General features: G+C 35.2%; 2 protein-coding genes across 3 annotated transcripts in view; one reads left to right on the top strand and one right to left on the bottom strand.

Moving 5' to 3' along the window:
* Positions 1–12,745, bottom strand: part of LOC133300595 (probable pectinesterase/pectinesterase inhibitor 61) — a 63,115-nt gene that overhangs the window by 34,350 nt on the left and 16,020 nt on the right. The window lies entirely within an intron of this gene.
* LOC133300605 (protein BOBBER 1-like) lies at positions 7,184–11,578 on the top strand. Of its 2 annotated transcripts, none has more exons than XM_061500181.1 (6): positions 7,184–7,653; positions 8,133–8,305; positions 8,471–8,519; positions 10,548–10,714; positions 11,009–11,092; positions 11,193–11,578. In XM_061500181.1, the coding sequence occupies exons 1-6, from the start codon at positions 7,269–7,271 to the stop codon at positions 11,229–11,231; spliced, it is 897 nt and encodes a 298-aa protein (XP_061356165.1). In that variant the 5' UTR covers positions 7,184–7,268; the 3' UTR covers positions 11,232–11,578. The 2 variants fall into 2 exon arrangements, with proteins under 2 accessions (XP_061356165.1, XP_061356164.1); XM_061500180.1 differs by having other exon boundaries at positions 7,184–7,662; positions 11,193–11,570.

Genomic DNA, 12,745 nt, shown 5'->3' with positions numbered 1-12,745 from the left:
GTTGAGCCTTACCAAAACCCAACTCAGAAGTGATGCCCTTGAGCCAGAGAGCCTCTTTGACAGCCTCGGTTAAAGCAATATATTCAGATTATGTAGTTGAGAGTGCTACAATATGTTGCAAGTTGGATTTCCAGCTTACAACATTACCTCCAACCGTAAAGACATAACCAGTGAGAGACCTCCTCTTGTCCAAGTCTGCAGCATAATCTGCATCACAATAACCCTTAACAACAAATTCATTAGAGTTATTTGCAGAGTAATGCAAACAAAAATCAGAAGTACCATTCAAGTATCTAAATAACCATTTGACAGCATTCCAATTATCTCTATTTGGTTTACTCATGAACCTACTGACCACACTCACACCATATGCAATGTCAGGCCTAGTTCCTATCATGGCATACATCAAGCTACCTATTGCATTAGAATAAGGAACTTTGCTCATATATTTAGCTTCTTCAGCAGACAAGTTATTAACAACAGATTTCAACTTGAAATGTGCACCCAAAGGAACATTAACACATCTGGCTAATTCCAAAGAGAAGAATTTTATAATTTTCTTTACATAGTGGGACTGTGAGAGGGATAATGACTTATCCTTCCTTTCCCTATGAATGTCCATGCCTAGAATTCTCTTGGCTGGACCTAGGAGTTTCATATCAAACTCCCCCTTTAACATCTCTTTAATTTTACAAATTTCTTTTATGTTCCTAGAAGCTATCAACATATCATCAACATATATGAGCAAATACACATAACAGTCATCATTGACAGCTTTGTAATATACACAGTGATCATATTTACTTCTAATAAAACCATGTGATATTACAAAATCATCAAATCTCCTATACCATTGTCTAGGAGATTGCTTAAGACCATATAGTGACTTCTTAAGCAAACAGACTTTATTTTCAGAACCTTTCTTTATGAAACCTTCAGGTTGTTCCATAAAAATTAGTTCATCCAAATTTCCATGCAAAAAGGCAGTTTTAACATCTAGTTGTTCTAGTTCTAAATCAAACATGGCAACAACAGACAATATAATCCTAATTGATGTGTGCTTAACAACCGGAGAAAAGATTTCATTATAGTCTATACCCTCTACTTGAGAGTAGCCTTTAGCTACAACTCTAGCCTTGTACCTGGCCTCCTCTAAACCAGGGACAACAGGCTTTTTTCTAAATACCCACCTGCAACCAATTACCTTTTTACTCTTTGGTTTATCCACAAGAACCCAGGTCTGGAATCCTTCATTGCTATGAGCCACTGGTCTCTTGTGCTCATCTCCATGGCCTCTTTAAATGAAGATGGTTCTTCTTCATCCACCTCACTAGCAACCTGCAAGGCAAAAGCTATTATATCAGCATGGGAAAACCTACTAGGGGGTCTAATGACCCTCCTAGTTCTGTCTCTAGATAACAGATAATCAGAGAGATTAGAATCCTCATGATCATCTGCAGGTGGTGTCCCTTCTTGGACATCTAAGGGTTGATGAGCATCCCCCCATGCTCATCATCATCAGTTTGATCCTCCAAAGGATCTAGCTGATTAGGGATCTGCCTAGCAAGGTCAGATCTCTCCACCTCCAGCCTAACTTTATCAGGAGATTGCATTACACTTTTCTCCTTTGAAATATCTTTGTAGAAAGTCACCTCATCAAAGATGACATCTCTACTAACAATGCATTTCCTTTCAGCAATTAGCCAAACTTTGTAGCCTTTTACACCCATAGGGTATCCTATAAAGATTGCTTTAAGGGCCCTGGGGCTCAGTTTATCTTGCTTAGAGTGCACATAAGCAAGACAACCAAAAGGCTTTAAATGATTTAGGCTGGGAGGTTTATTTGACCACAGCTCCATAGGGGTTTTAAAATGTAGGGCAGCAGCTGGTGACCTATTAATTACATAACAGGCTGTAGAAACAGCTTCTGCCCAAAAAGATTTATTTAGGTCAGATTCAGCCAACATACATCTGACCTTATTCAATATTGACCTATTCATCCTCTCAACCACACCATTTTGTTGTGGTGTGTTAGCACATGTTCTGTGCCTTGTAATCCCATTACATTTGCAATAATCATTAAATTGATTACTACAGAATTCCAGGCCATTATCAGTTCTCAATACCTTAACTTTCTTCCCAGACTTGTTTTCAACCAGATTTTTCCATTCCTTAAAGCTTTCAAAGGCTTGATCCTTTTGCTTAAGGAACATGGTCCACACCCTTCTTGAATAAGAGTCAACCATGGACAGAAAATAATGAGAGCCAGAAAGAGAGTTTGGCACATTTGGAGAGCCCCACAAATCAGAGTGTATGTATTCAAGGATACTTTCAGCCATGCTACTTGTTGTGTTAAAGGGTAATCTATGTGATTTTCCTAGAACACAGTTTTCACAAAAATTAAGATCTTTGAAATTTTTTAAAGAAAGTAATCTTTGCTTACATAACTCTTGCAACCCTTGGTTGCTGATATGTCCTAACCTTTTATGCCAAAGGAAAAACTCATCATGGCTCTTTGAAGCCACACATGAGGCTTGTGTAACTGCCTCACCCTCCAAAATGCACAAACCATCTACTAGCTTTCCTTTTAAGGACACAAGGGAACCCTTAAGTACCTTAAGGTATCCTCCCTGACTATTGAAGGAGAAACCAGTAGTATCTAACATCCCAAGAGATATTAGATTTCTTCTAAGGTTTGGAACATGCCTAACATTCTTTAGGATTTTGAGAGAACCATCACCCAATTTAAGTTTTACAGCCCCTACACCAGTTACTTCATAGGTATGGTCATTACCCATGAGGACCTTACCACCTTCTAGGGGTTTATAGCCCCAAAGGTAATCTCTCCTAGGTGTCATGTGGAAGGTGCAGCCAGAATCCATCACCCATTCCTCTTCATGAGAGTCACATGACAGTGCCAACACCTCAGCACTATCATAGCCACTCAAAACATTGGCACACTCAGTTTTATTTGAGTTAGAGGATTGATTCTTATTTTTAAGATCAGGGCAGTTTTTCTTCACGTGCCCTTCTTTATGACACTACCAGCAAGTTACCTTGCTACTACTTTGAGTCTTATTATTATTACTGTTATTATTAGAATTATTATAATTCTTATTTTTATTTTTATTAAAGTGACCTTTCTTTCCTTGCTTACCCTTAACACTTAGACCTTCAGCAGCCCCCTTTTTATTTGAATTAAGTTCCATTTCCTTTGACTTTAGAGCACCTAGCACATCCTCAAGTCCTAAGGACTCCCTGCCATACTTGATGGCAGCCTTGACATCCTTATAGGTGTCAGGCAAGGCATTGAGAAGAATAATAGCCTGGTTTTCATCTGAGATTTTTTCATCTATGTTGGCTAGGCTAATTGTTATTTTTTTTGAACTCATCTAGGTTGTCATCAAGGGACTTCCCAGACTCCATCCTAAAGCCAAATAATTTTTCCTTAAGGTAAATTTTATTAGAGAGGGATTTGGTCATGAATAAAGATTCTAGTTTGAGCCAAACCCCACCAGGGGTGGTCTCATCATCAACTTGTCTTAAAACATTATCAGACAAGCGAAGAACAAGAAGACTGTAAGCTATTTCTAGCATATCAGCCTTCTCATCAGGTAGGGGTGTTCATCAACCGATCCAAACCGATTCAAACCGCGAAAACCGAACCGAAAAACCGATAACCGAATAAACCGATAACCGAAAAATCAGAAACCGAAAGAAAAACGCAAATTTTAATTGGATTGGATCGGTTTTCGGATGGGTTGATGAAAACCGATCCAATCCAAACCGATCCAATATATTAATTATCCTCTACTTACTTGTCTTTTCTCCAATCATAGCCCAAAAATTTCTAAACTCAAGACCTATTAACTCATCAACTAAACCCAAAAAAAAACTTAGTCACCTCTCATCAACTATAGTATTGTTGACTGATATTTTTGTATTTCAATTTTTTTTTTTACAAAGTCAATATATACAAAAGATGTTATTTGCACAATAATCACGAAACTAATTTTAGGATATTCAAAAAACCGAAAACCGATCCAATCCAAACCGAAAAAAATTGGATTGGATCGGATCGGATTTGAAAAAAAATCTAAACCGAATGGATGATTACATGATCAAATCGAAGGGATTGGATCAGATGAGTTTTACTTCCAAAACCGATCCAATCCAGACCGCGAACACCCCTATCATCAGGGCTAAGAGTAACAGGAAGGTCCTTTTCTCCACCAAGAGCCTTTGCACATTTCTGATGAACAAGAACAGCTTTCATCTTCTTCCTCCACATATTAAAATCACCTTTTCCATCGTATTTCTCCACCTCCACGCGTGCAGATCCCATGTTGTACAACCAGCTAAAACAAGATTCTAGCCAACAAAAGAAAGATTGTATCCAAGAAAGACGAGAATACAGCCAACAGGTATAACAGAACATTACCCCAAAAAGAACAACAACAGTTCAGGCAAAAGACACACGTTTTCAGATTTAACAGGGAGGGGAGATCAGAGATAGCAGCAGAAGCAATTTCACGAATCACAGAAAAGAGAGAAAAACAAGAACCGAAGCTCTTGATACCAATTGTTGTAAATTTAATCGTGGAGATACAAGATAACAGAAGAAAATTTACAGGAGGCACAATGATTTTTACTTGTTCAGAAACTTGTTATTAGCAAGTTTCCTACATCAAGGACAAAGGGCTAAAATCCCCTTTATCAGCTTGCATTAAATCAGAACCCCAATACAATGTACAAAGACATAAAACATCTACAACAATTATTTTGACGGTGGAGAGTTAATATATGTTTTGATGGTAGAGCAGCACCCCAATGTTTCGGTCATCTCCCATGGAAACACCATATCCTTAGTCCTTTATATATTAAGAATATAAAACCAACCAATCTAAAAGGTCTTCCAAGAATATTCTTTCTAGATTTCAACTTTGATATAATTGGAATTGGGATTATAATTCTTTTTTTTTTTTAATTCTTAATTTACTAGAGAAGGCACAAATAAGTAGCGTTGTGCATGGGTCAGGTCGGGTCAGGTTTTTGTCCGACTCGACCAAACTTGATTTTTATAGGTCAGGTATTTTGACCCGAATCGCTTTAATTTGATCCAAGTCAGGTCTGACTTGGATTGGATTTTGTTGAACTAGTTCAGAACCAGTTTGGATTTGACCTGACTTGGTTTTTGAAGTGGGTCTGACTTGGTTTCTGAACTGGGTCAAATCTGACCTGACCCGTTTTTGACTTGGTTTTCTCACAAAATTTTGTCGAAATTTTTACGTTGCAAAAGACGAAAATTTCGTCACAAAATTATTTTTTCGTCGAAATTTTTACCAAAAAATTTTTTCTATTGAAATTTAGTTTCCGTCAACAGTTTTGACGAAAATGATTTCTTCCATCAAATGTTTTAAACGAAAAAAGAATTTTGACGGAATGTTTTTCGTTCAAAATTTCGATGGGAATGTGTTCTGACGAAAATTTTGACGGAAATTATTTCGAGGGAAATGTTTCATTTGAAACTTTCGACGAAATTTAGATTCTCTAAAGAATTTTGACAGAATATTTTTTTCGTCAAAATGTTTTTTTTGTCAAAAAAATTTACGGAATTTTTTTATATAAATGTGTTTCGTTGAAAATTTTGATGGAATTTTTTTATCAACAAACTTGACGAAAATATTTAGTTGAAAATTTTCGATGGAAATGTGATTCGCTAAAATTTTTGATGAAAATAACGAAAAAAATTTCATCGAAAACTTTCGCCAAAATTTGAAATCTGTAAAGAATTTTGATGAATTTTTTTGCCGTCAAAATTTTTTGATGACGAAAATGTTTCCGTCGAAAACTTTCGCAAAATTTTGAAATCTGTAAAGAATTTTGATGAAATTTTTTGCCGTCAAAATTTTTTGATGACGAAAATATTTTCGTCGAAAACTTTCGCCGAAATTTGAAATCTGTAAAGAATTTTGATGAAATTTTTTGCCGTCGATATTTTTGCCGTGAAATTTTTTGTTGACGAAAATGTTTCCGTCGAAGACTTTCGCCAAAATTTGAAATCTGAAAGAATTTTGATGAAATTTTTTGATGACGAAAATATTTCTGTCGAAAACTTTCGCCGAAATTTGAAATCTGTAAAGAATTTTAATGAAATTTTTTGCCGTCGAAATTTTTTGTTAGAAATGTGTTTCGTCGAAATTTTCAATGGAAATTGTTTTGAGGAAAATGTTTCATTTGAAACTTTCGACGAAATTTATATTCTCTAAAGAATTTAGTCAAAATATTTTTTCTGTCAAAATTTCTTATCGAAATATTTTTTGTCAAAAAATTTTACGAATTTTTTTTACAGAAATGTGTTCCGTTGAAAATTTTGATGGATATATTCTTTATCAAAAAACTTGACGAAAATATTTAGTCGAAATTTTTTGATACAAATGTGTTTCGCTAAAAATTTCGACGAAATTTTTTTTTGTCAAAAAATTTATCGAAAATGTTTCTGTCGAAAACGTTCGCCGAAATTTGAAATCTGTAAAAAATTTTGATGAAATTTTTTTCCGTCAAAGAATTTCGATGAAAATGTGTTTCGTCAAAAGTTTTTATGAATATATTTTTTTGTGAAATATTTTGACGAAATTTAGATTCTGTAAAAAAATTTGACAAAAAAAATATTCCGTCAAATTTTTTTACCGATATGTTTTTAGTCACAAATTTTGATGAAAATATTTTTCGTCAAAAATTTTTGCGAAAATTTTTATGAATATATTTTCCATAAAAAAATTTGACGTAATTGTTTTACGTTAAAACTTTCTTTTAATGTAATTGTGATTTTTTTTCACATAATGGGTATGGGTCAAGTTTTGGGTCAGTGGGTCAATATTAAAACAAGTCAGGTCTAAAATTGACCTAAATAAAAGTGAGTCAGTATTTAAACCAGTTCAAAAAATATGGATATTTATGGGTCGGGTCAAGATCGGATCAAGGCCAGAGCAAGTGAACCAGTTTTTTTCTCACCCTACGAATAACAAAGCTAGAAGGGAATCTCAAGATTATAGAGCTAAAGAGGTGTTGGGCCGGGCCTTTCGTCCAGGATTGGGCCTTGCGAACTCACGGCGGTTCTGGAATTTTCCACACCTTATATGCCAAGCAATGAAGCAAACACCCTCTAAAGTCTAAAGTCTAAACTAAAGTAAGTAAAAGTAAAGTCCTAAGCCCTAAGCAGCGTGTTTTTCTTCTCCGACTCTGTGTCTTTCTCCACTGACTCAGCGATGGCCATTATCTCTGATTACCAAGAAGATGAGAATCATACAAAAGCATCTCCCTCGTCTTCTTCTTCTTCTGCGTCACAATCACAACCCTCTTCCTTTAGCGCCAACTTTGATCCATCAAACCCAATAGGTTTTCTGGAGAAAGTATTCAACTTCATCGCACAAGAGAGCGACTTCTTCCAAAACGACATGGCCGAGAAGGAGATTGTGTCGTTGGTGCGCGCTGCCAAGGCGAAGAAGGAATCCAGAGCCGCCGAGGAGAGGGCGGCCGCCGATAAAAAGTTGAAGGAAGCTAAGATGGCGGCGACTGCTGCGAAGAAAGAGAAGGAAGTGGAAACAAAGGAGGAGGAGGAGGAGGAGAAGGACCAGGAATCTGGTTCAAGTGGCTCAATAGGTAAGAGAATTAAAAAAAAAAACAATAAAAAAACAATTTTCACTTCAATTTTGGGTTGATACTATAAGAATAATTATTTACCATTCTTTTTCACGGGTTTTAACTTTTTTATTTTTATTTGTGTCCGCATTATAATTTACAATTAGTTACATTGGAGAGCGAGAACCATGTTACTCTTGAATGTTGTGTTAGTCATATGATCAATGTCTGGTTGTTGGTTATGTTAGACACATTGTTGGATTGTGTTATATATTATTCTGTTAGTAATTTTCTCTTGTACTGATGAACCATAGATGCTGGTGTTTTAGATGCTAGTGGTTTCTTGCTAACATACTCAATCAAAAGGAATTTTTCTCTTGGATATATCTGTTTAGTATATAAGATTCCTAATCAATTTTGTATATTAAGTTTTATTTTATTTTATTTTTTAAACTTCCCCCATCATTGTTTTTTTTTCAATGCATGGACAGTTCCAAACAAAGGTAATGGCCTGGATCTGGACAAATATTGTTGGACTCAGACTCTACAGGAGCTCAATGTGAATGTTCCAGTGCCAAATGGAACGAAATCAAGGTTTGTCATCTGTGAGATAAAGAAGAACCATCTAAAAGTTGGACTCAAAGGCCAGCCACCAATTATTGATGTAAGTTTGTACTAAGTTATATTGTTTATTGTTAAAAGATTTATCCTACCTACCACATTAGTTTCTTTTCTGGTTGATGATTTGTTCTGTCCTTCAGTCTGACATTTTAGTTTGTGTAAAGTTTTTGTCATGGCTTTGCTGACTCATGATTTTAAAAATTTCCAGGGGGAGCTATATCGACCTGTTAAGCCTGATGACTGTTATTGGAGCATAGGTAGAGGATTACTAAATTGCATCTATAAATCCTTTTTAGTGACAATAATTCATTTGCATCTTGATGAAATTGATTTCTTTTAAATCATTGTATGAAAAAATCCGAGATGCCATCATTCTGAGCAGCACCAAGGTAGTCAAAATTGAGATCTTACCTAGGATTGGGAGGAGAGTGGAACACTTAAGACATGAGATCATAACACGGATTATAAGATCTTACTTAAAATATAAAATTATATTCACACAAGAATAATAATAACCTTAAATCTCACAACTAACTTTTAAGTTTTAATTAAACTCATTCAAATGCATATGATGGACACCAGACACAACTCAAATTAAGATTACAACTCAATCATGGTTGTCAATAAACTCACGAGTAAACTCGCAAACTCGGACGAGTTTACGCTTTTGGTCACCCTTAACGTTCTCGTTTCACTGCAAACTCGCTTTTGGCACTCAAACGGTTGAAGCGCCGTGTCTTTTGGCAAACTCGTAAACTCTTACGAGTTTAACGATTTCAAGGAAATGGAGAAAAACCCACGGACCCTAAAATTTGACCTGAAACCCATCATACAAATGGGTTTTTTTAACACAAAAAACCCTAATACCTGGTTTCAGCCGCCACCTCCTTGCTGAGTGAGAGACGACGTTGCGTGACTCCTGCTCCACCGTCCTCTCCGACGTGCTTCGTTGTTGTCCTTCCGCTTCTCTGCTTTCTTCTCTTCCAATTTATCCATGGAGGGCTCTGCGGAGGATTTGGGAGCCCCGGAGTCATTCGAGGTGGCTGATTTGGACGAGTCCATGAAGCGCTTGAACCTAATGGTCTCCTCCAACAAAGATTCTCAGCATCGCAAGCATGCTGATGATGATCTACCACCACCTCAATCTCTTCCCTGCTTTGTTTTGTTTCTTTTTATTTTTGTACCTCTGTCTTGTATTTTTTTTTTGTGCCTCTGTTTCTCGTTTTATTTATAATTTTTTTTCTCTATCTAAAATATGTACAGTATATTGTTAGTAAGGAATCATGTTTTATTACTTTATTTAATTGTATTAATAATTATATGAAATTTGAAATGTGAATGTAAAATATTTTACACTTATAATACATAAAAGTTAAATTTAACATTATGTATCTATATTAATAACTCATTTTTTATTTAAAAATCAATTGTGATATTAAAAGAAAACATATTTGATATTAAATTTTAAGTAAAAAAATTTAATATAACTAACATAACTCTGAATATAGATTTTAAGTAAAACATATTTGATATTTTGTTTTGGGTTTTGATCTTTTGTTATGACTTTATGTGTTTGAGACATTATGTGATTATGACTATTGTATGACATTATTTTACTGGTTGGTTGAATTAAATTTTCTTATTATATTACTTTATATGCATATAAATATAATTTGTATCTTGTGTTATGATTTTGCGATCCGTGTTACGATTCTGGGATTTACGATTTTGGTTCACCCTTGCGAGTTTGTGTAGACTCTCGAGTTTGACAACCTTAAATTCAATATGATACACAATTTTTTATAACGCACTAAATTAAAATACTAAAAGAAAAGGCTGACTAGTTAATATTTGGATAGTACCATACCACTAAGCCACAAAGCAGAGCCTGGACACCATTCGACCATAGAACAAAACAGAGCACATGAGAAAATACAACCCAACAAGCTCAGAACCCACTGATTGAAGAGGTCAAACCCCTTCCGTACTCTCTTTCAACCCAACTCACCACCCATCCTAAGTTTCTCACATCTCCTGCAAGCCACAACCAGTAGCAGCCATAGATCAAAGCTCAGAACCCACTGATTGAAGCTCAAGGAGAGATCTAAAACAATTTTGACTATCATGCTGAGAATAATCACTGTGTGCATGCATGAGCTGACATTGGGGGTTCAGTAATTGTGTTGGGCTTAGGAATGGAATGCGTTAATTGTTCAGTTTATTAATGAAGTGAGAAGCCACGACCTCTTAATGTGTCACTCATTATTTATAAACCTATTTTGCAGAGGATCAGAAAACACTTTCTATTCTTTTGACCAAGCATGATCAAATGGAGTGGTGGAAATGTCTGGTAAAGGGTGATCCTGAAATTGACACACAAAAAGTTGAACCTGAGAACAGCAAACTTTCTGACCTGGATCCTGAAACTCGACAGACTGTTGAAAAAATGATGGTAAGTGGATGATTGTAGTTACTTTAATTAGTTGTATGACTTGTAGTTGTTTTTGATTTGTTCATCATATTCATTTTGTATGATCCTGTTGTATGGAAGTGGGTGTGCATCCATTTTTTGAGGTTAACGCTTTTAAAGATGATGTAATGTTAGCTATTTGGTATGTTTCTTGTTTCACAAGGATTAATGCATTCATCCCTGTTTAGTAGCCTTAAGATATAATGAGACGGCAATGTTTTGGTTTTTGGGATTTGTTTGCTAGTTGGTTAAGTATTCTCTTGTACTATTGTGCAGTTTGATCAGCGGCAGAAATCTATGGGCCTCCCTACAAGTGATGAGCTCAATAAGCAGGAAATGTTGAAGAAATTTATGAATGAGGTAGACGCTTTCTTTTCATATTGACTACCTCTTACTTCTCGTAATGTGTTTCTTCATCGTTCAGGAAAATCTGCTAACATTTAACTGTTTTGTTTTGCAGCATCCGGAGATGGACTTCTCGAGGGCAAAAATATCATAAGTTGTGCTGTGATATTGGCGTGCTTTTTTATTTTTTTGTCTGACCTCACATGCATGCTTGTGCGGCTCTCATTCTATAATGTTTTCTGTTTTCTCTCTCTTCTGGGATTGTGAACACATGAACTTTGTTCGTAACAGTTGATTTTGTGGGTATATTGTGCTTTTAACAAATTTAGGGTCAACCACTTTTACATACTTTTCGGGATAATCTTCACTGAGTACATGTTCTCGACACCGTTCTGGTTTAGCCGTCTAAAATGTTGGATCGAACTTTCTTAAATTGATTTCTCGACATTATGGAATTATTAGCCTTAATATTGTAATAGAGAAATTTCGCTTTTCTATTTTCTTTCAAATTTCTTGATGATTAGTGTATTGTTGTCCTTCAGACTTACAAGTGCCGGTCTTCATGATCAATTCTTGGGTTGATATTCTTGATTTTCATCCCTTTTAACGACCATCGCCGCGTCTTTTCATATCAAAGCAGAACAAAGAAATTCACAAGACCAAAAACATTCTTCTTTAAATGATGCAGCTAAACAATAACATTTTCAATCGAGTTTGTTAATCATCAAGAAATAATATAAAATCTTTTCTTTTTTTTGTAATTAATAATATAAAATCTGTGACTAAAGGGAATTTTGGACCTAATAGTTCATTTTCTGACGAAAAAAAGTTTTGCAACGATCATAATAGATTATCAACTTCGTTATTTTTTTTTTTTTTTTGTATACATAGATAATCAACTTCTTGTGATCGGTTAGCAAGCCTCAAAAGAAACTAACTACTGGTTTTTTCAATTAATGAACTACAAGTCGTGCTTGATAACGCTGCTATAGTAGACTAAATACATTTCATGGGACAGACCTACTGAACAATTAACAACTATTTGGCAATCATAAACTCGTGCCTTTTCTGTCAATCATAATATACTTTGCAATCTTAAGCATCGTCTTCTTGGTTGGGTGATGGCATATTGCAATCTTATGATAAACTCGTGCATTATAATATTGCATTATTTTCTTTCATCTCATCACTTCTAAGTATATTGATATACTTTGCGATCTTAAGAAAGTTTAGGATATATTTGAAGAGAACAGTGTTTATTTTCTTATAAAGAGAAGTCCTGATGTAGGAATGATGTAAGAGTGAAGAAATTTAGTCGACGTATAGGCAAAGCAACTTATGATTATTTCTTATTCGAGAAAGTAGTAGTTTCATTTCAGATAAATTAGGTAACACTGACCAAAATGTTATTGTTCACCAACTTTTTTACCTAAATGTCACGCGAACAGTGTTATTTCCCAATCTGCCACGGGGGTAAGTTCGTTACCCGATGTAACGAACTCGGTTTGCTGATGTGTTACGTTTCTAGTGGACACCAACTTGATTTTAACCATGTTTGCCTACATGGTAGGCGACCTTCTTTTTTTTTTTATTATTTTTTTAAAATTTGATACTTTTTATCCATTAAAAATATGACACGTCAGCAAACCGAGTTCGCTATACAGGGTA

Source organism: Gastrolobium bilobum, unplaced genomic scaffold, assembly GCF_033153095.1.
Source record: "Gastrolobium bilobum isolate Gb01-03AN ecotype WA unplaced genomic scaffold, APGP_CSIRO_Gbil_v1 utg4315, whole genome shotgun sequence".
NCBI classification, from domain to species: Eukaryota; Viridiplantae; Streptophyta; class Magnoliopsida; order Fabales; family Fabaceae; genus Gastrolobium; species Gastrolobium bilobum.
This window is presented reverse-complemented; position numbering and strand designations above follow the sequence as displayed.